This window comes from Anguilla rostrata, chromosome 2, assembly GCF_018555375.3.
Source record: "Anguilla rostrata isolate EN2019 chromosome 2, ASM1855537v3, whole genome shotgun sequence".
In the NCBI taxonomy this organism is placed as follows: Eukaryota; Metazoa; Chordata; class Actinopteri; order Anguilliformes; family Anguillidae; genus Anguilla; species Anguilla rostrata.
In genome coordinates, this window is record NC_057934.1 from 47,944,332 (window position 1) to 47,970,776 (window position 26,445).

The 26,445-nt window shown below is 39.0% G+C and overlaps 2 protein-coding genes across 2 annotated transcripts; both read left to right on the top strand.

Moving 5' to 3' along the window:
* The first annotated feature begins 213 nt into the window (after positions 1 to 213).
* Positions 214 to 5,628, top strand: LOC135248264 (pentraxin-4-like). The gene is made up of 3 exons (XM_064322685.1): positions 214 to 440; positions 1,094 to 1,901; positions 4,834 to 5,628. The coding sequence occupies exons 1-3, from the start codon at positions 306 to 308 to the stop codon at positions 5,469 to 5,471; spliced, it is 1,581 nt and encodes a 526-aa protein (XP_064178755.1). The 5' UTR covers positions 214 to 305; the 3' UTR covers positions 5,472 to 5,628.
* A 719-nt stretch (positions 5,629 to 6,347) lies between these two features.
* On the top strand, positions 6,348 to 23,349 carry LOC135248266 (H(+)/Cl(-) exchange transporter 7-like). Its single transcript, XM_064322687.1, has 25 exons — positions 6,348 to 6,603; positions 9,413 to 9,487; positions 9,962 to 10,027; positions 10,765 to 10,830; positions 11,048 to 11,180; positions 11,295 to 11,404; positions 11,727 to 11,807; positions 12,092 to 12,154; positions 12,248 to 12,331; positions 12,438 to 12,531; positions 13,023 to 13,087; positions 13,266 to 13,382; positions 15,535 to 15,589; positions 15,930 to 15,990; positions 16,614 to 16,755; positions 17,297 to 17,390; positions 19,114 to 19,286; positions 19,386 to 19,437; positions 19,545 to 19,672; positions 20,071 to 20,156; positions 20,324 to 20,456; positions 20,856 to 20,915; positions 21,219 to 21,395; positions 21,680 to 21,760; positions 21,903 to 23,349. The coding sequence occupies exons 1-25, from the start codon at positions 6,490 to 6,492 to the stop codon at positions 21,987 to 21,989; spliced, it is 2,397 nt and encodes a 798-aa protein (XP_064178757.1). The 5' UTR covers positions 6,348 to 6,489; the 3' UTR covers positions 21,990 to 23,349.
* Positions 23,350 to 26,445: the final 3,096 nt, after the last annotated feature.

Sequence of the window (26,445 nt, forward strand, 5' to 3'; positions counted from 1 at the left end):
TTAATTTTGAATACGTAAGTTAAAGTAAGTTTAAAACATTATCAAAAACAAAGAAAATCAATGTCTAAGAGCGAAAATTTTTACATTGAATACAGACTTGTAAGTACATATGTGCACATTTGTGTGTGAGGAGTCTGCTAAAGCCATCTAATTCTGGGCTTGCCTCCTTCCGCCTCGGTCTATCCTGCAGCTCCTTTTGGGAGAGATGGGAGGGTGGTAAATCACAGCTCACAGAGCACTGCCAAGTATGAAGTGCATGTAGTTCAAGCTTGAGTAGGAAAATCAGCCATAGACCCCTCTTCACCATGAGTGGTTGCAGAGCAAGTGTGGGCTTTCTCCTTATTGTGATATACCTCCACACACAGCCTGCCTTTAGACATGTAGCGGCCCAGAAAAGCCCAAAGAACTTCATTGACCGACTGAAAAGGCTGGATGAAAAGGTCAGTATCAGTTTGTTTCACTGAGGTGCTCATGTAAATGTTAAATGGCAGTCACAACTGATTTATGTGTCAATAGTAGCATGGCTGTTTCACCATTCAAATAATTAATTCATGTTTATATTTCTACACTGCATTATACTTGTAGCAGTATTTTCGTTTTTGGTTTAGTATAGTGCAGGAACTATGGTGCAAATGCCATCTGTTTTTTATATCTTTTTTCCACTGCCTCTCGCACATTCCATAGGGAAAAATGAATTGAAATGTTTTTAGTCTGTTATTTTTTTGTCGGGAAAGTCTGTTAGCATGACTAATGTATAAACCAATATCCAGTTTTTTGAAATTGCCTTTTGTAAGTCTTACATTTAATCGAAGTAACAAATTCATGTTACCTATAAAAAATCAAATGAGTAAAAAAATAAAAGATTGGAAATGGAAAATTAGCAGCCTTTATTGCAATCAGACTGGTCCAGGATTTTTACAAAATCAGCTCTGTTTGAAACATTTATCAAGTCATTTTCAATAGGAACCATAAGACATTTGACATTGTTTTAAATGATGAAATTCATATAATCTATGAAAACAAATTGAAACCTGTTGTCAATTGTTAATTGTAGTTAATCAGCTCAAGAATATTTTATTTATCTATTCCACAGTTTCGAAGATTCAAAGAAGAGACACTTCATCGTCTTCAGGGTATTGCCGACAACTACAACCTCCCCTACAACAGTGACAGCCATGTCCAGCTTTTGACAGACCAGTACCAGAACATTTCAATTCTGCTTACTGACTTCCAGGCCAGAGCAGCTCATGACCTAAACACCCTGAAGTACTGGACCAAGAAATTACAGAGGAAGACCCAAAAACTGGACCAGAAAGTAACCGCTCTGGAGATAGCTCTGCACGAACAGAGGAAGCTGAGTGTAAAGGAAAGCAAAAAGCAGAGGTCTCTCCTGTTTAATCTCACTCAGCAGCTCCAGGACCACAGAAGTTGGATTGGATCCATCTCTGCACACCGGAGTGAGCTGCAGGGAGGGTTTAGGGGGCTCCAGGATGCCCTTAAAAAGCAGGTGGACATTACAACTCGACTGCAGGGGCAGGTAAACACCCTGCTGCAAAATAACTCCCCTTCTTCCAGAGTATCGTTGAGTTCTGGAGAGTCTCTTACCTCAAACCGTACGCCCCAGGAGCCTGCTCTTAGGATCCAGACATCAGGCTTGGAGCACAGCCAAAGAAGCCACCCAGCCAGGAATAAAGTCCACATCAAGCCTTCCAAGGAGATGAGGATGAGGAACAAATTGCCCTTGCCCAGACCAACTCAGGTGCTTGCGAGAACCCAGAACCAGCCCCAGACAAAGCCTAAACCTGAGGAGCAAATAGAATCAGATGTACATGACCTGGCCCAGGTTCCTCTTAGACACAGGATTCCTCAACAGCAGCATATACCAAGGAAAACAGGCACACGTACGTTTCCCCTCATTTTTCTCTCTGTGACTAATATTTTAATATAGCTGGGATGTTTGTGTATTTGGGATTTGTGTTTGACATTTTGGCACTAGGTACAGCCATATTGGAAGGTGCTCTGTTGTTATTTAAGGGGACGGATGGAAATGTATACCTGCAGCCTGCAGGCATAAAAAAATGTTGGGAGCATAAATATGCATTGTAGGGAGGAAAACAAATGGTATTCCATTTTTATCACTTTCATGCCAAAAAGGAAATTGAACATCTCAGTTATTTGCTGAGGATATTGGTTAACAGTCACAGGCAATGCTTATATCTGTTTCGGCCAAAATTGCTATTCATTTTTTCATTAATACCATTAGAACAAAACTGAATGACTAGTATAACCAGTAACCTAAACATGATCTTGCTGTGATCAATAACAAGTCAATCACAGTTTAAATTTTAGGTGGCTGAACTGAGGTAGTCAGCAAGGTAGCTTGTTATGAAGGTGATGAGACTATTCGTTTTTTAATAGTATATCACAGACTCTCCAGGAAATGTTAGGTACCGATTTTAGCATTCTGACTATCTTAATATGAATGAGGTATGGTAACAATTCATGAGCATCTTTTTCACAATTTATATGCGCTTTCAATTTAATTTTTAAACGAGACATCACAAAATGCATGTACCATGTACTCAATACTGCTGACAGTTTCATTGCTCCTTGTTTGATATATTTGAATGGATAATTTCAACCAGGTGCCACAAGTAAAGATAACAGTATTTTGCATGCCCTCAATATGAGCTTACAATGGCTCTTTGTCATAACCTTTAATTAAATTTGACTGTCCTATTTTGAACAAGATGATGAGTTCAGTTTTTTCAAAACAAATTTTTCCAGCCCAAATTGCTTCACTTTAAAATAATTCATGAAAAAAGAACAGTAAAATAGAGAAACAAATATAAGCTGTTTTTTTAAAATATGTCAGCTGATGTGGCAAATCGGAATGATCTAGAAAACCGTTCCGTAGCTTTGAGCCAAAGAACAAAAGGCTGCCTTTTCACATAGCTTTCCTGGGATGTTAAGAAGGCCAGTGCTAGTGCCAGGGCCTTTGGGGTCTAGTGAGGACATATTTGCATGAATAGTCTGAAATATATAGGGGCTAAACCACTTACCACTTTAAAAACAATAAAAAGAGCTTTAAAATAAATTCTAAGAGACATGGGTAGCAAATATAGAGTAACAAGGACAGGAGGGATGTGAGCTCTCATTTATGTCCTGATTAATGCTCTTTTGAAAAAAGATGTAATCTATCAACAGACATTTTTGGAAGACCTGTAAAAACAGCACTTTAATAAACATGTCTGCTGTTATCTAATAGGCTACACTGTGAAGATGGCAAAAAGGGACCCGATAACAACATTTGACTATGCAAAAGTTGAAAATGTAATGCTGACTGGTCATGGCATGGGATACATGTTGCCCTTGTAACATGTAGGGCTTAGCACTGGGAGGATTGAACTTATTGAAAAGTTAAAATGTGGTTTTCCATATCAAGAAATTTCACTTAATAAAAATAAATAAAAAATATTTAAATTATAAAAATAATCATGCATTAGTGAACCTAGTAAATACTACTGGAAAAAATTATTTCCTGCTGAAAATATGATGTGCTAGTTATTTATTAAACTTGTAGTAAGAATGGAATGCTGAGGACCCTAGACTGAACTGTGTTATGTTCATTTAAAAGATGTTATCATTTCACACTTAAGGAAAAAACTTATTTTGCATCTAATAGGCATATGTAATCAGTTTAAAAAATTGCACCAGAGGAAACCAGGGCAACTAAAAATATCTTAGGTGGGCTTGCATTCACCTGCTTTTGTGATGCAATCCATGGATTGAATTTACAGGTGCAGTATGTATGTTTGGAGAAACGATCAAGAGAGAGCTAGATTTAGAAAAAAAAAACAGTCTTCCACCCCCTCCCATCTGCTCTCCTTTCAAAATCCCTCCCTCCAAACACGTGCACGCACACTGTCTGATGTCTGAGTACTGCAGAGTGAGGACGTATAAAGCACGGAAAAGTAGGGAGAAGAGTGGAGCGCATCATGTCTCATCCACAGGTAGAAAAGAAAACACATAACATCATCATAATGAACATAGACAATGAACATAGCTATAGTTTTTATTTACAGCTATGGGCTATAGCAAGCATGATATTATTGGCAAAAATGATTGAGTTTGATGCAGTATTGATGGCCAGGTAGCGGTAGACTTAGCGTTAGCTGGCTGTGGTGACAAAGCTAACAAAGCAAGAAAGATAGCGATACTGCATGGCCAAACTTTATTTTGAATTACATATTATTTTTGCTATGCACATTTCACCCATAAATTTTGTTGAAGCAGCAGCTGCAAGTAAGTAGGTTACCTAGCTAGTAGCTACCTAGCTACTTGATGATTTATTATTTGCATTAGATATATCTCAACCTATTGTATTCTACTAGCCAGCTAGCTTTAGCACTATTTCTGGAGTGTCTCTGCTCTGCCTTTTTCTGTGTAGCCGCACCCTGCCTGCTCTGGCAGCGCTGTGAATGTGCAGCAGGATTGACATGCAGGTAGGGAAGCCTCTTTGGAGAGACCGGTCCTGATTGGTTGTCAATATTCAGGTGCAGTGAAATTTGGTGTAGCTGATTTCAGAGCCTGGGGCAGTCAGAGAGACCAGCATTTTTTCTTAGAGCTTTTCATTTCTTAATATCTTTCAGGATGAAGGAAATTCAACCAAATATGAACACAAGTGTTCTAAGACAAATTTACACACCGCCCCTTTAAATAGCTGTCTCTGTGGTGGATGTGGCTGTACTGAAATGCAACATTTTTCAGTTTTTTATTTTGAAATTCTGTATGCGATTTTTACTATTTCATATTTTTTTATATATTTTATAGTTTGCAATGTGAATTCCATGCTACACTTCCCCTCCTCGTCCACTGAGAACTATGTCACTTTCAAGAAGAGCTTCTTAAATGGGATCCATGAGATGTCTGTCTGCACTTGGCTGAAGGTAGAAGTGGATTATGTCGGCACGCTGCTGTCCTACGCAACAGAGGATAACGACAACAAGCTTGTCCTGTATGGCCGCTCCAGCAAGCTGAGCAGTTTGGACTTTGTTATTGGTGACCCAGCATACCGGGAACTACCGGTTGACACCATTCTGGATGGTCGTTGGCATCACTTCTGCGTCATCTGGTCCTCTATTGAAGGCAGGTTCTGGCACTACACTGACCGCCGCCTCACCTCCACTGGTTCAAATTTCCAGAAGGGCTATGAAATCCCAGGGGGGGGTTCCATCATCCTCGGACAGGAGCAAGACTCCTTGGGAGGGGGCTTTGATGAGGCCGAGGCCTTTGTTGGCAGGATGGCAGGCTTTACTGTGTGGAACCGGATGCTGAGTCCCGGTGAGGTATCTGGGATCGCAACAGGGAAAGGGCTTCCCCGGGGAGCAGTCCTTTCCCTGGATGATGTGGACCAGTTGAATGGCTCAGTGCACCATGTGAGCTGCGGGTGCCTGGAACAGTGTATGTAAACATATATCACTAAGGCAGTCATTTTACAACCAGAGTCTTGAACTTTCATCAAACAGGCAGCACAATGATCATGATTTTAGCTTATGTGAAATGTACCAGGAATTTGACTAATTTAGATGGGAAAAAATCGGTGTTGTTATTTTGATTGTGAAAGAAACATTGTTTATTAATAAACAGTATTCAACCAAAAATGAACTGGAAAAATATTGGACCTCATGTTTACCATCCCATTGTACAACTGATCATTTTAAATTATGGTGAAACGTGAGTTCAAATTGTCAACACGTGATTTTGTATACGAAGAATCTTTGTCATGTTGATAGGGAACTACAGTTGTCATCAATCTGCCATTTTCCAAAACATAAACAGGTGGGCGGACGGTGGGGGGAGAGAAACTAGATGTTTCAACCCGTCTCTGCACAAAACATTGCACAAAATCGAAACTGTACTGGTATTTTCTGTGCTATTTTTCCATTGGCTGAACAAAAAAAAGAAACGTTTTTTTTTTCTTAACTTTTGATTGGGTGGGCAAGATGCACGTTTGGGTGGGCTGCGCCCACCCCTGCCCATAGGCACCGCCGGCCGTGACTGGTGTGTACAAATGCAGATCTATGAGATAAAATTTAATTAATGTAAAAACGAATCAGCTGCTATATATATACACACACACACACTCAACTAAACCGCCTTCTTCTTTTCTATATTTCTTGCACCTTTAGTGCCTATATTACTTACACAACAGGCCAATGGTATCAGGCTACTTGTGTAAGTAAAGTGATGCCACGTTCTCAAATACGACCTGCGTAGCTACAAAAAAAAGATAAAATACTACACTTCCCATAAATCTTCATTCATATTGCGTATGTCCCCTTAAACGTTCCGTAGACAGTCCTTGGTCACGGGATCACAACGATAGTCATATGAAAACCGGCAAGAAGGAAGAGCTGGAAGATTCGAACAAAACGGGAAAGGTCTATAGATAAAATCACCAGGAGCGATTCCTTACCCCTGGGCACCATGGCAAATATCACCAAGAAAGTGTCGTGGTCCAGCCGGGATGATGACCCGGCCCAGGGGGAGGGTACTCCGCTTCTGAACGGAGCCAGTGGCGCAGCCAGATACACCAGACAGGTAACTACACTTAACGTTAGCTTGATCTGATGACGGCAACATAACGTTGTACATGAAGTTTTGTTCCCCTCGACTATAAACAATGTAATCCATGCTACCTTAGTGCTAGTTGCATTCATTGCTGAGTTAACTAACTTACCTAATGTTAATTTTAGGTTGTCAATCAGAGCATAAACTGTAGCTGGCTCGTTTGCTAGTTGGTTAACGTTAACCAACTAACGTTAACATTGACTGTGAAAGGATCACGTTGTTGTAAAATTTCTTCTTACCGTGAAGAATCCCTAACTTGTTTACAGTCTGGACGGATGTGACTGCAAAGTGAATTGGTCCCTGTTTTCGTCACAGCACTTTCGACACTTTTCGAGAAATTTCGGAAGCGCTGTCCTAAAATTTCTTCTTGCCGTGAAGAGTTTTTGAGCGTATACGCCAGTTTATTGAAATTATATGGCGTTGCACCCCCTTACAATACATAAATACATTTAAAAAAAATACCTTAGGCTACAAGTGAAGTTTAAGCATAGGCCCACTAGTCTGACTTAAACATAGGCCCACTAGTCTGACAACTTTGGGACTAAACTGGCTCACTTTATAATTAATAAAACTAAAATGTTACAGCATGTTTGTATAATTTTCTGTAGCCTACTGGAGTATACTTCGCATACTAAAAGTTTCAAATAAGTTTGAGCATTAATGTATTTGCAAGCTGAGAAGGTAGCATAATGCACTATGGATTTTTTAAATAGGTTTGGGGCTCATAAAGTAACTTTTTTTTTTTCTCACGACCAAGGAGTGACTGTGCAGTCTGTTTCATTAACTCAAAAACATGACTGAGGCTCATTTTCAGTGTTTTCGTATCTGTAAGATAGCTTAGATGTTGTAGATTCACTAACATTGCCAATTTAGAGTTTTGCTGAGAATGTTACATTATCTATATTGAAAATGTGGGTCTATGACAACCCTGCTAAATAATGGAATTTTTGTTGTTGCAAAGTGTTTCTGTTACACAACCATGTTCCTGCATTTTGACCGAGACTATAAATTGAAGTATTAGCCGAAAATGTTACTGAACAACTTCAAATGGGTTTTTTATTCTTTCTGCAAAACTTTTTAAAAAATATCCTCAAGTGTCAGGAAGCCAAAGAAAGGGGCTTTAATAGATTTAAGATTTGGGAACTGCTGAAAAAAAAGAAAAAAACTGCAGCATATTGAGCAAATGTGGGATTACCCAGTCTGAATTTGCAGTGCCCTTACAAATCATATAGCCTATCCCATCCTAGAATTTCCTCCATTCAAACCTCAGCAGCTGTGGCCGATATCTGTAATAATACACTACCTAATAAGTATAATAGGATGTGAGAATTGATTTGCAATCAAAAAACTAAAAAGGTGATTTAGTTTTCTTGTGTTAAAGAGCAAGCAGCTGAACACACATGAATATTATTATATGAGGATATTAATTCAGTAAATAGGCCTAACTTCATGGGTAGCTTTGAATCTGGGTATAATTGTTGGCCTATACGGTAGGAATAAGATGAGCACTGTTTCAATGGATATAAGGTAGTCTTATATCTATCTATGCATGAGCAGAAAAAAATAAAGGTGTGTGTGTGTACAGGACCTCTTGGTTTAAGATGGAGGTGGTCTGTGGTCATATGAGATGGCAATGCCCCTGTGGTTACTCTGCCATGTAAAGGCACAATATTTTAATTTAAAAACAGCATAGCAGAGATGAATAAGTAAAATGTTGTGTTCATGCTGCTGAATGTGAACTCCTACTTTATATCAGATAGGAATTAATCTTCTCTGCTCCCCATGAAAACCATCATTCCAGGAAAAATATTAAATAGAGGAAACAGCGATTAGTCGAACAGCCCATGTGTCACCCATTAGTTAATTTATTTTTGGCAGATTTTTCCGCATCAAGAGACAGACAAATGCTTGGATCACATGATAAGTCATTGCACTCATTAGAGTAGAAGGCAACCAGAGTTCAGACTCTGGAATCCTTTCTTTATTACAGTGACTGTAAGTCATGGCTGCAAAGATATAAAACTACATAAAATGTGTTCTCATTCTATCCCATCAGTGTCAACATTTTTTATTTGGCCTGCATCCTGAGTGTGGGGGAGAAAATATTCTATTTAGCCTGTTTCTTCGTACTCCGTACTGAAGAGGTATCTGAAAGTATTCCATAAACACGTAGACAGCCCTTACCGTTGTATTTTACTGTTTACAATAATTGTGCAGATGAAATGAATGGAAAATGAACTGATAGTCTGGGGAAATTAACTTATTGAGCTTGGGAAATGGTTCCGGTTTCATATTTAGTAAATGGCAGTAATAATGTGGCTTGTGTCTCGTGGCATGATTGGAAGAATTGCAGAAATGCTGCACTGATTAACTCGTTCATGTCAGGACTTTGCACCTGCTTGTAGTATTTCAGACGGTAAAATTAAAAACCCATTCCTGATTATTTCACTGCATGAATATGTATATGTATTTAGCAAATTGTGACTTTTGGTGTTGTGATATATGCAATACACAGTTAATCAAAGGTGTATCAAACTGTAGTTTTAAAAGATTTAATTACATCAAAAATGAAATATTGTCTTGAAAAACATTCTTCCAATTGAGCGTTCTTCCAATTGAATTTGGTAAAATGGAGTTTTCATTTAAAAGTAGCCTATAATTTCTACAAAATAGCAAGTCATCTGTGCTCCCTGAAACATAATAACCTGATGGATTTAAGTTTTTAAAAAGTTTCAATAAGAATTGTCTTTGAGAAACAAGTGTCATGCTTTGTTCTTAGTTCTCCGGAGGCAGTATATTTCATATAGGGAGGCTGAGTACAGTGGACCTGGAAGAAGACATAACCACACAGGAGGTAATTGTCACTGACCATCTGAGGGTATTTCACTTGCATGTTATGTTCTCTTCACAACAAACAGAGTAGTAGACACAGAATATTGACACAGTTGTTGCATTACAGTAGTTGCAATACAGTTCACTCTACGTGAATCTAGTGAAACAAGCAGTCTTCAACATTATTTGATAGTCGGGTGGATTTTTATTACAGTGTCCCTGCTCAAGCAATTTATTATATTTAAATCCAAATTTATAAAAAAATAAAAAAGATTCCCTACCATGGCAATGACTGCTCGTAGTTTAATTGGCTGAGCCCTTCACACTGATATGACCATGCTCAGAGTGCTCCATGCTACAGGCAGTTGTGTAGTGGAATGAGGTCATGTCTGCTGCGTGTTTCAATTGCATACACCGGTAATCACTGTTTGCTTCAAATGAGGTCAGCAGTGAGTTTAATATCTGATTTCTTTGCCCCCCGTCTAATCCCATGAAGGATGGCGTCTTGAGCTGGCCTAAAGAGATTCCGCATAATGAGAAACTGCTGTCTCTGAAATATGAGGTAAGTGACACAAATGAATGTTCACTTCCATGAGCCGTGTGTGTCTGTGTAACAGGGCAGCCAACAGGACAGCCCCCATCTACTTGCAAGACATGATTCGATCCTATGTGCCTGCTCGACCACTCCGCTCTGCGGCAGCAGGGCGCCTTGTAACCCTTCCCACCCGACCAAAGGGATCACAGAGCTTCTCCACCCCTAGCTCCCCAGTGGTGGAACGAACTCCCCGTCCCTCTCCGAACCTCCCCCTCGCTACCCATCTTCCGCCGTGGTCTGAAGACTCATCTCTTCAGACTATACCTAGACTAACCACCACCACGCTGTATATTTCACTCTAAATCTCCCCCCCCCCCCCTTTTTTCATGACACTTGTTACATGTTGCCCCATCCCGGCACTTTTTGGTAATTTGTATTTGTCCTAATACTGTAGCTTATTTTTCTGCCTAGTTGGCTTTGCAGAGGTCAGGTCTGAATAGTGTTCACTGTGTGAACTAAACTGTGTTCTTGGCTAGAAATAGCTGTACAAAATAAATATTGTATCTTACTGAACCTGTGTTTAGCAGTTGTCTATGACCATGAAAATGCACTTTTTGTACGTCGCTTTGGATAAAAGCGTCTGCCAAATAAATGTAATGTAATGTAATGTGTAAGTTTATGGTAGCTGATTTGAAAAATGAAATTTCAATGGTGTGTGTATGTCTGTAAATTAAGGTATAATATCTGTATTTTGCTTCTCGCAGAGCCTTGACTATGACAACAGTGAGAACCAGCTTTTTTTGGAAGAGGAGAGGCGAATGAGTTATATGGTCAGTCCAGCTGTTGATATACACAGTTTGGCTGTGTTTTCTGTCCTGCTACTGCTACCATTTATAATATATTTGGCAAAGCTAAACTAACGAAGGCATTACTGTCCTGAATCATGTAGGTGTTTGGGCAATTAGTCCATTGGTAATAAATCCAAATAAGAAGTAAGTGAGTTAACTGAGATGACTGTGTCTTTTTCTTTCTGTTGTCTTCATGCAGGGCTTCCGATGTCTGGAGATCAATCGCTGGGTTGTGTGTGGGCTCATCGGCTTCTTGACAGGCCTCATTGCCTGTTTCATTGACATTGTGGTGGAGAAATTGGCTGGATTGAAGTACCAAGGGATCAAACAGAGTATCCTTCATCTTTGTAAAATGCATAGGTCCGTCTGATCATGGGCTAATTGCTATACAGCGTAGGGTTACTGTGTTTTAGAAAAGGTTGGGTTTTTCTGAACAAGTTGTCCAGGCATTGAGAACTTCACAGAAGCCGGAGGACTCTGCATCTCCCTGATCCTCTGGGCGGTGCTGAACTCGGTGTTTGTTATGGTGGGCGCTGTCATCGTGGCCTTTTTTGAGGTGAGGATGATCTCTACTATAAGTGTCATTGTTACTGTTGCTGTTTCTTCATGTGGTTGTGCGGGCTGTCTAGCTGAATCTCTACAGCATTTTGTTTCTGTGTGTACATCACCCCTCCAGCTTGGTCATATATATCTGTAGTTGTTCCCTTTGGTTGTCCGCATAGTTATATATACTGCCCAATTGACATTATTTCTAGACAAGAGGCATACTGAATCATTTTGCACATACTCGTGTGTAGAGTTTGTGCTCTCTTTGATGAAAACGCGTACCGATTTCAATCTGTCTGTGAAGAAAATATACTTTTTTTTCTTCTTTACAGCCTGTTGCTGCTGGTAGTGGGATCCCACAAATTAAATGCTACCTGAATGGAGTGAAAATGCCTCGTGTGGTACGACTAAAGGTAATGTCAACCATTTAGGAATGACCTGGTCAGATCTGTCTGCCCTTTATCCTCTGTATGCTGAGGCTTTGTGTGAATGTAAATGACACTAATACTGTATACACAGAAGTACTCAATATGTATTGCTGTCTTCTGCATTGAATTAAATACAAAGCAACTTGTTATAGTACACAATTGTTTTCAAAACAATATTACTAACTGGGAAGTTTGTTGAACATGTTGAACATTGTTGATGTTCCATAATAAAATAATGGCCCCTGTCAATGCTTGAATCTCCTCCCCAGACCCTAGTGGTGAAAGTATGCGGTGTGATTTGCTCTGTGGTTGGTGGCCTGGCTGTCGGAAAGGTAAGAAACAGAATTAGTTTTTTTTTTCTGAATACTGATATAGAAGCTATTTTGCTCATTCTAAATTGGAAATGGGTCTTCCTGTCTTCCCAGGAAGGACCCATGATCCACTCAGGGGCTGTCGTGGCAGCTGGGGTGTCCCAGGGCAGGAGCACCTCGCTGAAAAGAGACTTTAAGGTCAGTATTTTATCTGAATTTCTTTATTCTGGGCAGAACTAGTGCAAGTGATTGGTTATACGCCTGTGGAGCGCTAATTTTGTCAACTCGCTGTGCTATCCTGCAGATCTATGAATACTTCCGCAGAGACACAGAGAAGAGGGACTTTGTGTCTGCAGGGGCAGCCGCTGGTGTGTCTGCAGCCTTTGGGGCTCCAGTAGGTGAGGTCTGTTCCCAAAAAACGCCGGCATTTCAGCAGTGAACAGCGGTCTGCATTATAGCGTCTGTGAAGAGGCTAGCATAGCAGAAGTCATGCTTGATCTTATTCTGCAGAGGAGGAGGTTTGAATTTAATTGTGCATTATATTTCATTGTATTTACTTTGGACAAGAGTAGCAAGTGTGTGAAGTTTGGGATCCTAGGGATGTACAGTAAAACAACTGAGACTTGGTGAAGCAACGTTAGCAATCATATTTTATACAGGATGATTAGTTCACAGAGAGACATGGACAGGGGAGCACTGTGACTGTTGAAGTCATCTTAATCCATTTTCAGATTTATCTTGTCTGCATTTCCTCTTTTATCTTTAACAAACAATTTAGGTTACATTTTTTATCACTTGCTGTAGATTTCTGAGTTAGATGTTGACAAGCATGTTCCAGTGTGATACCACACAGTCATGTAGATGTTCAGCCTGCACTTGAATGTTCTAGGTGGCGTCCTTTTCAGCTTGGAGGAAGGAGCTTCGTTCTGGAACCAGATGTTGACCTGGAGAATTGTGAGTACAGCGCCATAACAGGTTGAAAAAAACATGAAAGGAGCTCAAAAGGTTAATTATTAAGAACAACAAATCGGCAGTAACCTTGTAATTGCACCCAGTGGAATCTTCATTTTATTTTAGGATGCACAAAAACAAATCTTACTTTGTTTTCAAATGTTTATTATCTCCTTTTCAGTTTTTTGCCTCCATGATGTCAACGTTTACACTGAATTTCTTCCTGAGCATCTACCACAGTAAGCCAGGAGATCTCTCCAACCCTGGTCTTATAAACTTTGGCCGTTTTGAAAATGATGTAAGTATCAAGCTGGGTCCTGAAGCTCTGTACCTGTGCTTCTATTCACCGTGTCTACCAGACTGAAATATTAAGTACATTTCTGTTTTTAATAGCCTGAATTGCATCTAAATTGGGGTGGATGTGGGCAGCACAAAAATGCCAAATCTGAAAAAAACATGAACTATAACGCTGTTTGGTTATTGGACATATAGAAAGTCATAATAAATAAATATCACAAATATGTTGGGTTTTGATGGAATATTTGGCTATAGTCTGTGAACCACTAAAATCTTGCTTTCCTGCTAAAGCAAAGGTCTCTGACTCAAAAAAGTGATGTGGAATTTATTCCTCAGAATATCCACTCTAATGTATATACCATAGGAACTGTGGCAGGGGTCTTATTATCGTATGAAATGATGGGCTCTGTGAATAATTTGGCACAATAAGATAATTGGTTTTACGATGGCTGTTTTGATTTGCAAAATAAATCCAAAATAAAATTTGAAATAAAAGTGAAGTTCTTCTTGTGCTGTTCAAGGGATTAGAATTCTGATTTTGAAAAAAAAAAAAAAAAAGTTAATTTTACTTCATGAATATAGTAATGAATCAATATGTTTTGGATAGTATATAGAGCAATGCACTGTATCATCACTGGTGGAATTTTCCCCCTGGCTTGGCTTCCCCAATGATTCTTCCTCACACAAAGCTACTGAATTTGTTTTGGGGACATCTGTGTGCTATGACAAATTTGAAGTCAGCATGGAAATGATGGAAACATAAGGATATTTTGAGTGTCTGGCCTGAATTTAAAGTTCCTGTTTTTATTCTCTTTATTTCCTTCTTTTTTTGTATGTATTTTCTTTAATTTTACAGTTAAAAAAAAAAGTTTATGCAATATACACTCCACGGCCACTTTATTAGGTACGCTTGCTCATTAACGCAAGTAGTCTGTCCAAATGAGAGGTCAGTAGAATGTGCAGTGCGTTTCTTGCAGAGAGCTAACATTTAAGCACAGTAGTTAGTCCTTCAATGAGAGATTATGGTTGAAGAAGGGATTCCATTTGTAGCTATGACTGCCTAAAGACAGTGAGTTATTGCAATACATGTTAAATTTTGACCCAGTATAATTACCATGTTTGTCATCCTTCAACTTCTGCCAGCAAGCCAAATAGTTCACCTTTAAAAATTTCTGGATCGTCTTTGACCTAGCTGTGTACTTTGAATCTTTCTAAACTGTAAATCTAGTATGTGCTTTGTACTGAAGTATGTTTGGGTAGGCCTGGTTTATTTTTATTGCTACAGTGAATTTTAGCTTTTACAGATTATTTTTTGAGTTTGAGAAGTGGAATGTCTCAGCAGAATTCTCCCCTTTTGCCTGCTGTTAAATTGGTTTTTAAATTTGGTTTGAAATAGAGTTGTAAAATATGTTGAAAAGATCTGCTCTTTGCCTTCATGTATGCCATTGTCTAGCCTCAGTTTACTCAGCAGCAGAAAGTGAAAGAAAGCTTTCCTTTCATTATCTTTTAGCTGTCCCATTTGGGACCTCTTTGGGCTGCTAAATCTCACCAATTCTCACACATTTAGGGAGTGTTCTATTTAAGACTTTATGACTCAATGGCTTAAAGGGAGACTCTTGTGTCATTTACAGTACTAACTATTATTATATATTAGATTATATTATATGCATAATTTAGGTAGAAATAGAATGCCATAAATGCAATTAGCATAGCAAAAATTACACTGCAGGGAGGGGGTGCATAAATGGACAAACTACATGACAATGGTGCCACTTATAATCTCTGTATTTGGCATAGTTGTTTTGTATAATATACTAATAAAGCTAGAACACAGAGTTTGTTGTTTCTATTCATAGTTTGGTTGCAGGAGCACTGAATGTCTGAGGTGAGCAATATCAAGACACCAGCGTCCTGGCCGCTAGGGGGCTTACTCAAAGGGGTTAAAGGAACATCTGGGACTGCTTTTAATTTAATGTTTTATTACTTTAAAGAATTTTTTTTTTTAAAGGGAAAATTGTTGCGCATGGCTGTTGATATCATGCATGCCATGGTTACAAATTGTAAAATAGGCAACTTAAAAAAGAACTATAGCCTTTTAATATTTACTTCGTCTGAATAGTCTTCAGTTCTGACAACTTCATTCTGTTTTTCAGAGTGTGACCTATAACATTTATGAGATTCCCATCTTCATTATAATGGGAGCTCTAGGTGAGGAAACCTTTCTTTTTCACATATTGGGTAACATATTTGAAATATTGTAATTAAACTAGTTTCAGTTTAGTTGTATGTGTTTTATAAGTACAGCATTTACCAATACATGGTATTTGCATGGAAATGCATTCAAATACATTACTTTTGTTTGGAATGACAAGTGCAACTTGAATATTTATAGACCTATATGGAATTCTCCCGCAATTAGTCATATAAGAGCCACCGCGAAGCCATGTTAAACATCCAATGTGTCAAAACCTTAATGTACCATTTCACTTGAATTATGACCTGCTTTTTTACATTTGCGTTTATGAACATTTTATATCTTTTGTACCAGGTGGTGTTCTGGGAGCACTGTTTAATGTTCTAAATTACTGGCTGTCAATTTTCAGAATGAGGTATGCATATTCATTGTTTGTGCAAATACATATATTTAAACGGCATAGGAATTGGAATTAATTTTAATTTTCAAAATATCTGAAGTATTTGGAAAAAAAGACCAAATTAGACTTCAGTTTTCTCTATTCTTTTTTGTTAAAGATAGTAAGCCATTGCATATTTTTAAAATTTTTATTTATTTATTGTAAAATAAAAATAGTCATGGTGGGTTTTAATTTGTCATTTGTATTTGCTTGTTTGATTCTTGAAACATAATGTCACCCCCAAAACATTATGGTTCTGTCTAGACATCACAAAAATATAAACAGCATTAACACTGGACTGCAACATATATAGTATACTCTTTGTTTCAAAATGAATCTCATCTGAAGCATCAGCTAGTATTTAGCTAAAATAAGCATTATAACAACAACAGAAGAAAATCTTCCCTGGATCCATTTGTTTTATTTGTAATGAACTGATAAATGGTTTTGCCCTCTCATCATGTGCATTCACCCACTCATCATAGATCAGGTACAACTTTGAGTTACCATATGCAGAATGATGCAGAATTGTAACTTAAATGACTATGTGGTTGTGTGGAGAAGGACTGATAATATGATCTCCCTATGGGTTGCCTCAGGTACGTCCACCGACCATGCCTGCAGGTCATGGAGGCCATGCTGGTTGCAGCAGTAACGGCCACTGTCTCCTTTACCATGATTTATTTCTCCAATGACTGCCAGCCCCTGGGGGAGGACCAATCAGAGGAGTATCCCCTGCAGGTACAGACACGGCACCCCAACCTTGACCTTGAGGCCCAAAGGGGATCCAGGGTAGTTTCAACAATTCTCAGCTAACTGGCTAGCATGTATTAACAGAACTATGCAAATGAGAAAGCATCCTCTGGGAAGGATTGTAAATACATTATCTACAATGCTTTGGTCATTACTTCATTTGGAAGCAAATCTAGATAGTAAGGACTGATTGGTCTTATTTATGTAACTGCCTTAATCTGTAATTTCATTTTGGGAATTTTCAAAAATTATAAGCATCACTCTTCATATACATTTATAAATGCTTGTATTGAAGTGATACAGTATACACATATATTACACACTAACACTAATAAACTCAGTGGCAGGTATCATAAAACCTCTTCGAGCCCCAGTATAAAAAAAAGGTTTAGATGGAGAAAGTTTGGCAGTCCTGAGTTTCTGACACCTACTGTTTGCAGCTTTTCATGTGCATTGTATGCAACACATACAACGAAAGGACTTCCTTAAATGTATGTGGTTTTGACAGTGCCTTTGTTCTCTGCTGCAGCTGTTTTGTGCTGATGGGGAATATAACTCTATGGCCACAACTTTCTTTAACACGCCAGAGCGGAGCGTCAGGAGCCTGTTCCATAACCCGCCAGGTTTGTGTACTGTTTTTCCCATCAGATCACAGCTTAACATACGGGCCTCTTTCAGTCTGTGCTGAAGTCCCAGACAATTATTACATTTAAAAAGGGAGATCGGATCCCATAATAGGCTGAGGGTGACTGCAGTTATGGCTTAAGAGCTGAAAGTAAGGGAATGTTTCACGAAGGGCATTGACACAAAGCAGCTTTACAGAATTTCGAGCCTCACACCCCACCCCCCCAAGACCATGCCTAGGGCAACAGTGGCAAGGAAAAACTCTGTGGCTGGTAAAAGGAAGAAAACCTTGAGCAGAACAGAGGGGGGAGCCCAATCTGCCGCTGGCTGGAACACGTTAAATGTCACCGAAATGTTTCAGAATGCCTCGTCGCCCCATCAGGCTGATTGTTCTTTCTTCTGAGGTTGCAGTACAGAGGCCCAACCATTCATACGCCAGATAAAGTAATGGGATGATTTAAACCTACAGGATGTTTGCCAGCTGTTAGAGCACTCAGAAAGCCCAAACCCTTGTTCGCTGCCCAGGGTCTCCTGATTGGTTTCCCAAGCGCCCAGCTGGGAAGAGTGCAGAAACTCCGCCTCGCTCTGTGCTCCTGTGCTGCTGCTGTATGCTTATATTTCACAGCATTCAGGGTTCCCAGCCCTGGAGCAACAAGCTGCTGCACAGCAGCAGTCATAATGTGCTAATGTTTAGCAGCCCCCAGGATACAATTTCTGCTTATTTGTTTGCAGCTATTCTGTGTTCTCTTTGCTTCTTATCAAAGCATAGTCATATAGCTTATTGCAGTCATGCTACATAACATCATCTACAAATATGAAATACGGTGGATGGACAGATGAAATATGAATGTAATTTAATAATGTAATGTAATAAGTAATGAGCACAAGTGAGAATTGACAGTTAAACTAGAAAAGGAAAGTAAATGTGAATATACTTATTGATGTGTTACTTATTGATTGGAAACAAATCTATTACAAACAATTATGTGACCACTATATAAATAGTAGTGAATGATAATTATGGATTGTACCCTATGAAAGTGCCTACTTTACTAATCACTGGAGAAACATGAGGTACAGTCAAGAGTCTACTGCACTGACATTCCAATTATATGATTCTGCAACCAACATGTCTCTGGCCTTTTTTTTGTAACATTACTCAACTTTGCTCGCTTACTGGCAGCAAATGGAGATTTGGTCTAACTTGATTGGGAACTAGCTATGAATCATCACTTGCTCAATATATTTGAGGAAGCTCTATCTTCTGGTGGCAAAATAGGACTTTATTTTGCAAACAGTCAAGCCACATTCACATGTTACACAACAGCATTTGGTGTCTACCCAGCAAGATGGATGTGCATTCCATGTGCATGAAAATTAGCCTGTATGGGTAAATGTGGCACTTTTACATGGTGCATTTAAGTTCTCATGTTTATTAATGTGCACTGTCCCTTTCTTAAATAAAATAAACCTTAAATCTTTACTGTGCTTTATATGATTTCTATATGTGCGAAGTGAACTTTACGATGAGGTTAGGTTAAGTAAGGTTAGTAGCATTTTCTGCTTTTAGTAGATATTTTTGGTCATTTTTTCCAGTTATGAAAATCATCATTTTGTAATTGCAAGCTCTGTCCTGCTGGACCAAAGAGCAAGTAGTATTCTTCATGTGAAAACTGAGTGGCGTTTACGTACTCAGGTGTACCTGTTTGTGGTTTCCGTCAGGTTCCTTTAACCCTCTGACCCTGGGCGTGTTCACGCTGACTTATTTCTTCCTGGCGTGCTGGACTTACGGGCTGACCGTCTCAGCCGGGGTCTTTATCCCCTCCCTGCTGATCGGGGCAGCCTGGGGCCGCCTCTTCGGAATCCTCCTGGCTACCATCACCAACAGTGGTTCTGTAAGTACTGAGCTGTCTCATGATAAAGGCAGTAGAAATGGCAATGCACGTGTTCAGTAACTTGGAAGAATCTGTGTAAAACTCTGCTTTCTTTTGCAGAATTGGGCAGATCCAGGAAAATATGCCCTGATTGGAGCAGCAGCACAGCTTGGTAAGTCATATTTATGAGCATGTACTCAGGCCTTCTGCCTTAACATGATCTGCTCATTTAAATATATTATTTCTGTTCTGATTAGACTAACGTCATGTCTCTTTCAGGTGGAATTGTGAGAATGACTCTGAGCCTGACGGTTATCATGGTAGAAGCCACAGGCAATGTCACATATGGTCTCCCCATCATGCTTGTGCTGATGACTGCAAAGATTGTCGGTGACTACTTTATAGAGGTCAGTCGAGGAACTATGTATGAGATGGTAAAGAAACATTCAGGCAAAATAAAGTCCCAGTCACAAACGGTGTCCTTGTTTGTAATGTTTTGCTTTGAGGCTTTGTGTTCTTCATGCATCCCACTGGAAAATGGTCATTTTGTTTGGTTCTGCACAAAATTTTAAGCACTGTTGCTTGGTTAGTGCTCTACTTTCTAAAACAGCCACTTCCTTTTTCGTTATGAAATTGGCCCAGATCACTGGTTTACTGCTCTGTACCACAGAGCTCTGCAAATAGAAGTGCCACACACTAGACAATGTGAAGTGATACTGGAGTGTAATGTCTGTATCACTCTTGGGGATGTAAGAGCTCCTGTAGTCCCTGCATAGTGATTTTGAGGCCTGTCTATATTTCACAGGGGTTGTACGACATCCACATCAAACTGCAGAGCGTTCCTTTCCTTCACTGGGAAGCCCCAGCTACGTCTCATTCTCTGACAGCCAGGTAATATCTCACCTCTCTCACCTGCAGGTGGCTGCCTTAAAGCAATCTAGCTGAGGAGAACCGTGTCAAGCCCGCTAACTTGGATTTTAGAATGGTAACTGGGCTATAAATGTGAAAAGCTGAGAGTGTGGTGTTTAACTGCTGTTCATTCCTTTTTCTCCACACAGGGAGGTGATGAGCTCACCCGTGACAAGTTTCAACAGGATAGAGAAAGTTGGGAACATTGTGGACGTTCTCAGCAACACGTCAACCAATCACAATGGTTTCCCGGTTGTGAATGAATTCATTGATATTAACGAGGTACCTCTCTTTCACTGCAGGTTATCAGTTTGATTTCCAATGCAACAAATACGTCATGTATTCTTATTACATTCGGGTCATCTGCATTATATCTGCTGGTGATTGAAATTAAAATTAGAAAGTAGAAATTGAGGACACAGTACATTTAGTACTAGCAAAAAGGCTACAGTTGAATTTTTTTTTTTTTTTTGGGGGGACACACATGCCCCCTTCACCTTGAAAGATTTGGTTGACTTTTGAGCGAGCTCATCTTATGAGCAGGACACTAATAGAGTAATGATGAGGGAAATTCTGGTTAGTATCAGCACTGTTCCTAACCTTTTCAGGTGGAATGTACAGTGTACGTGATGGATTTGATTTTGTATTTAATGAATGTCTCTTTTTTCCCCTTTCTCTCAGCCTGGCAAAATATGTGGGTTAATCCTGCGATCCCAGCTTATTGTCCTCCTGAAACACAAGGTGAAGTGTGTTTGGATTTTTGACTGAACTCAAGAATTGGGTCACTAGCAGCTAAAGGAATTTCATGTTCACATTTTTGAAATGCTTATAAAACACTGAGAACAATATCAACTGCATTGTCCTGAAATGCTAATTTACATTATATTTCACATTTACTGACTAGAAAACAAAATCAAGTCTACAATTCAATGTCTGATAATATTGTAAACTGGAAAAAAATTCAAAACCTTACCTGAGTGTTTGTGTTTAAAATTTGAAAATGTAGGGTGCACCACTGTGATTCACACCATGCCTGTCATTCAGGTTTTTGTGGAGAGGGCTCACTCTCGCCTCCACCAGCGGAAGCTTCAGCTGAAGGATTTCCGGGATGCCTACCCCCGCTTCCCCCCGATTCAGTCCATCCACGTGTCCCAGGATGAGAGGGAGTGCATGATGGACCTGACAGAGTTCATGAACCCAACACCATACGCCGTACCGCAGGTGACCAGTCACATTCTAGCAGGAACCTGTCAACCCCTCAGACTCCATAAAGATCGTTGATATCATGCAGCTCCAGACGGCACCCTCATTTTCAATCATATGAGAAACCGAATACAAGTTTTGAACACACGCTTGTAGAACCTGTACTAGAGATTATACAAGAAAAGTGAATTGTTGCCATATGGAAACTGCGGGACAGAAGAAGAGTGATCTGTGCCTTTCTGTGTGTTGGAGGCATGTCCAGATATTTGGTGTGATATAATTATTTTGCATTTGGATTGCAGGAGACTTCTCTTCCTCGTGTTTTCAAGCTTTTCCGAGCTCTTGGTTTGAGGCATCTCGTCGTGGTAGACAATGAAAACAGGGTATGTCTCTAAAATCAGCAAGGTTTCTGTTTAATATACCATTATGACATTAATATACTATTACATTACAGTACAAATTATAATAACATTTTGCCAGGAAACTTCCACATCCCCCAACAAGATATGTGTGATTTTCTGTCAGGTTGTTGGACTTGTGACGAGGAAAGATCTGGCTCGGTATCACCTGGGCAAACACGGGCTGGAGGAGCTGCAGCTGGCACAGATGTGATGAGGTGTTGGTAGCTGGGCTCTCTGTAGGGACTACAATGGTCATCCACTGCCTGCCTCAAACATGCCAGCTATGCACTGCAAGAACTCAGGTGCTGACATGGGCTATGAAATAATCAGATGCCAAATATTCACTCCAAAATCCTCATTTACCACACATAACATTATTTTGGGTTCATTCCTTTTAAAGAAAATTGTTTTTCAGTGTTATTTTATATTGTAGTAGCTTTATTTCATTTATTTTTGCACTGAGAAGGTTTGAGTTTATGAAAAGGTACCGTGGTGGTTCAGAAGTGTTTGGACCAACCAGCTGTTCTGTATGCGTGTGCGTGTGTGCGTGTGTGCATGCCTTTGCAGTAGGTGGGTATATGTGTGTGTGTGTGTGCTTGTGTGAATGTATGAGGATTTGCCTTGAAGGTGTTAGCAACGGCAATGACTTGTTTACAGTCTTTTTTTTTTTTTTGCTCTTTATGGTTTTAGATTTGGAATTGTCCTTTGATGAGGATGATCTTTCATGGTGAATTCTAATTCTTTGGATATTCTTTAGAAGGCCAAGACTCCCAAAACTGACCTTGAAATAATATTCATTTTAGGATATATTAGTGATTTATGACTGATTATAGTTTGTAAAGATGATTTTATATTTGTCTAAATCTGCTGTGTAGCCAGTTTGAAATAAATAGTTTGCAAATAATGATTAGCCATTTATGAATAAGGATTCTGTTGTGCACTGAGAAATGACCCTTTCACACATTGTACCATATTTTTTTTATTTGGTATTTTCCAGACAACAATCTGCTGTAAGGGTACAAATTGCCTCTTTTTCTAATAATCATGTAAGTTTGTTAAAATAATATAGTGTTCTTAATGTGTTATTTAAATGTCTTAATCTGAATGTTTTGAGGATTATACTTCAGTTGTTTTGTTAAGATATTGCAGTTGTGAATTATATGCAATATTCATTTAAACATTTATACAATATAATGTTCTGCTGGAGAGGAAGGCTTATCCTTGTTTTTGAAAAATGATTGCCATTTCTTTGAACACATACTGCTGTATAGAGTTTGTGAATACTATTTGAAATATCACTCAATTCCAAAATTGCACTTTGTTTTTTGTGTGTGTGTGTGTGTGTGTGTGTGTGTATACATATATATGTATTCCGCTCTGCACGTGCGTGACGTTTTGGCTCTGAGGTGTGAAAAGAAGCATCTGGCTGGGACTGTGTGGTTGGGAGGAGAAACTCGAGTTGTCTTCACTCTCTCAAGCCAACAGCAGGGGGTGTGTATATGCAGTCTTGAACGTAGTCCACAAATTGGGCATTCATAATTCTGGTTGGATTGTAGATGTAAATTTATTATTATAAATAAATAAATAAAAATATATATAGCACAGACCAAAAGTATTGGGTGACCTGTATTAAAAAATAACTTTAAATAGAGAAGAATTTGGTTAATACGTGTGCATTTATTGAATAACAAAGTACAGTACAAACATTTATATTTAAATTGTTACATAAAATAACACGGAATGGTGATTTTTACTTAAAAATAATCTTAGACACACCTTTCCTTGGAATAGCCTCCTTTAGCTTTAATTACAATTAAATAAATTATTGGACGTCTATCCAGTTGTTTTGCAAAGTGGGAGGTGGAGAGGTAATTATAAATAACTTTAGCCTGTAGTGCAAGTAAAATTGGTGTTGCAGGGCCAAGTAAACATTGTGGCAAATTAGGTTATTCCCAGTGAGAAATTACCAAGATGCTTAAATTTTTCCAGATGCTGTGTTCAGTACTCACTCAGAAGATTCTAGCTGCTGGGAAGTATTGTTAACAGGAGAAGACCAGGAAGATCAAGAGGCAGAAGGCAAATAGCTTGTGTTGTCTCACGAGAGAAACTGTTGTAAAACTGCAGTGCAACTACAGGAAGAACTCAATGCAGCTAGAGAGAAACCAGTTCCCCTGACTACAGTGAAACAGCAACTACAATTTGCTGGTCTAAAAGGATGTGTATCCGTGAAAATGCTATTCCTATGTGCTGTTAACAATAATTGACAGTGGGCCAAGCACCATCAACATTGCACCAAAAGGATTGTGAAAGGGCAGATGCACATCCTTTTAGACCAGCAGATCATAGTTGCTGTTTTACTGTATTCAGGGGAACTTGTTTCTCTCGAGCTGCATTGCATTCTTCCTGTAGTTGTGCAGTTTTACAATGGTTTCTTTTGCTAGACACCACAAGATATTTGTCTACTGCCTCTTGTTATTCCTGGTCCTTCCCCTGTTAACATTACTGTCCATCAACTGGACCCTTATGAGTGTGTACTGAACTCTGCACCTGGAAATCTTAAGCTTCTTTGCAATTTCTCTCTGGGAATAACATTGCAACAGTATGTTTACTTGGCCCTGCATGTCTAAGCCTAACTCCTTCTTTGCCATATTCCCTGCAGCTTTAGTGCCTATGCTTTAGTGCCACTACAGGCCAATGGTATTAGGCTACCTGTGGTTTTAAGAAAACTTAAGGTAGATAAGATTTCACTCAATTCAACTATTCCCTCCACCTCCCTCCCACCCCACATTTGCAAAATGATTGGATAGACTTCCAATAATTAGTTTAATTGTAATTAAAGCCAAAGACTAATTTCCGGAAAGGCATGTCTAAGGTGATTTTTAAGTAAGAGTCATCTTTTTGTGTTATTGTGGGTAGAAATAGACAAAAATGTTTATACTTTGGTCTGTTATTCAATAATTATATTAACTGAATTCTTCTCTACCTTAGGTTTTTTTTTTTTTTAACCACAGGTGGCCTAATACTTTTGGCTTGTACTGTACATATATTTATATATATATATACACACACACACACAAACACATTTGCACACTGTATATTAGGCATATGTACATGCTGGTATAAAATTAAATTTGAAATGCTTTGTCTTCATACAGTCTGTGCCAACTGAAATTTTATCATTTTGAAATAAATTACATGTTGATTATTTCTTTTCACATTTCTTATCCTGGTATATCTTTGAAAGTAATTAACAGAATGGAATGTATTTTTGTGTGCTAATAAAGTTAGATTAATAACAGTCTTGACATTATCTTTAGTAGAATCCACAGATAGAATGCTGTGTAGTTGCTTTGGAATGAGAAATATGGGTCAATTTGTCCGATATGAATCTACTTCAGAGTTAAGGTGAGTTAAGCAGTTATTTTTTCCTATGTAAAACACACAATAATTAGGCTAAACGTAAGTATTAGAGACTGCAGGGGTAAGCATTATTTTGTCATTGAATAGAATCCAACGATGACCGTTTAAATTGTGCTCATTGAGAGCTCCTTTGTGGAATGTTTTTTGAACATTCTGTTGCTACTAATCATGTTGGCTTGAGTGGTTAAAGCAAAAAGAGATGGTCATGGGCCAGTTTTTGAGTTGGGTTGAGTTGAAGCATATAAGTGTTGTTGAGTTTTTAACTCTGAACATACATTTTTACCAGTTTTTTCCTTTTTCATTGTGCCATACCAGAAAATGTAATTCCTAAGTAGCAAGCACCTTTAGAGATCAGTTCCAAATTACATTATCACTCCAGAACTGAGTTTGAGTGGGCGAGTGCATGTGTGATGTACACCAAGAGAACAGTACAAGCCTGAATGCTTGACCCCTAAAGTGAGGGGGTCCGGTGGCTCTCTTATGCTGTGGTTAGCATTTTCCTGGCATGGTTTGGGTCCACTTGTCCCCTTAGAGGGAAGGGTCACTGCAAATCAATATTAAGTTATTCTGACTGAGCACCTTTATCCTATGATGAAACATTTCTATCCTGATAGGAGTGGTTTCTTCCAGGGTGACAATGCCCATCCACAGGGCATGAGGGGTCACTGAATGGTTTGATGAGTATGAAAATAATGTAAATCATATGCTGTGGGCTTTGCAGTCACCAGATCTCAACCCAATTTAATACCTATGGAAGATTTTGATTGATGTGTTAGACAGCACTCTCCACCACCATCATCAAAACTCCAAATGAGGGAATATCTTTTGGAAGAATGGTGTTGGCTCCAGTAGAGCTCCAGAGACTCGTAGAATCTATGCCAAGGCGCATTTAAGCTGTCTGGTTCTGGTTCTCGTGGTGGCCCAACACCTTACAGAGACACTTCATGTTGGTTTTTTCTTTAATTTGTCACCCATGTTTGTGTATGCAGTAATTTAACATTGATGAGTCTATGAAGCAAATGCACTTTTATCAGTCTTACCATCACCTGTTTAGATTAGCTTAAATGGCTACAATGAATTGTGTTGTTGCTCAATTTTTTCATGACGTGAGGAACTTCAGAGGCCTGTGAGATATTGGGAAAATATCATATGGCTAGTTAATTTGTACCCATAATACTGTACCATTATGTTTCAGAAGTTAAAAAATTATGCTTTTTTCTTTTTTGTTGCTCGTGTAACATCAGTTT

Bases quoted from the DNA above. Each gene is read 5' to 3' on its own strand.
- LOC135248264 (XM_064322685.1), top strand. From the start codon at position 306: ATGAGTGGTTGCAGAGCAAGTGTGGGCTTTCTCCTTATTGTGATATAC. The intron at 441-1,093 runs GTCAGTATCAGT...TCTATTCCACAG, and splicing joins TGAAAAGGCTGGATGAAAAG to TTTCGAAGATTCAAAGAAGA. The intron at 1,902-4,833 runs GTACGTTTCCCC...TATATTTTATAG, and splicing joins ACCAAGGAAAACAGGCACAC to TTTGCAATGTGAATTCCATG.
- LOC135248266 (XM_064322687.1), top strand. From the start codon at position 6,490: ATGGCAAATATCACCAAGAAAGTGTCGTGGTCCAGCCGGGATGATGAC. The intron at 12,532-13,022 runs GTGAGGTCTGTT...TGAATGTTCTAG, and splicing joins AGCCTTTGGGGCTCCAGTAG to GTGGCGTCCTTTTCAGCTTG. The intron at 20,157-20,323 runs GTAATATCTCAC...TTCTCCACACAG, and splicing joins TCTCATTCTCTGACAGCCAG to GGAGGTGATGAGCTCACCCG.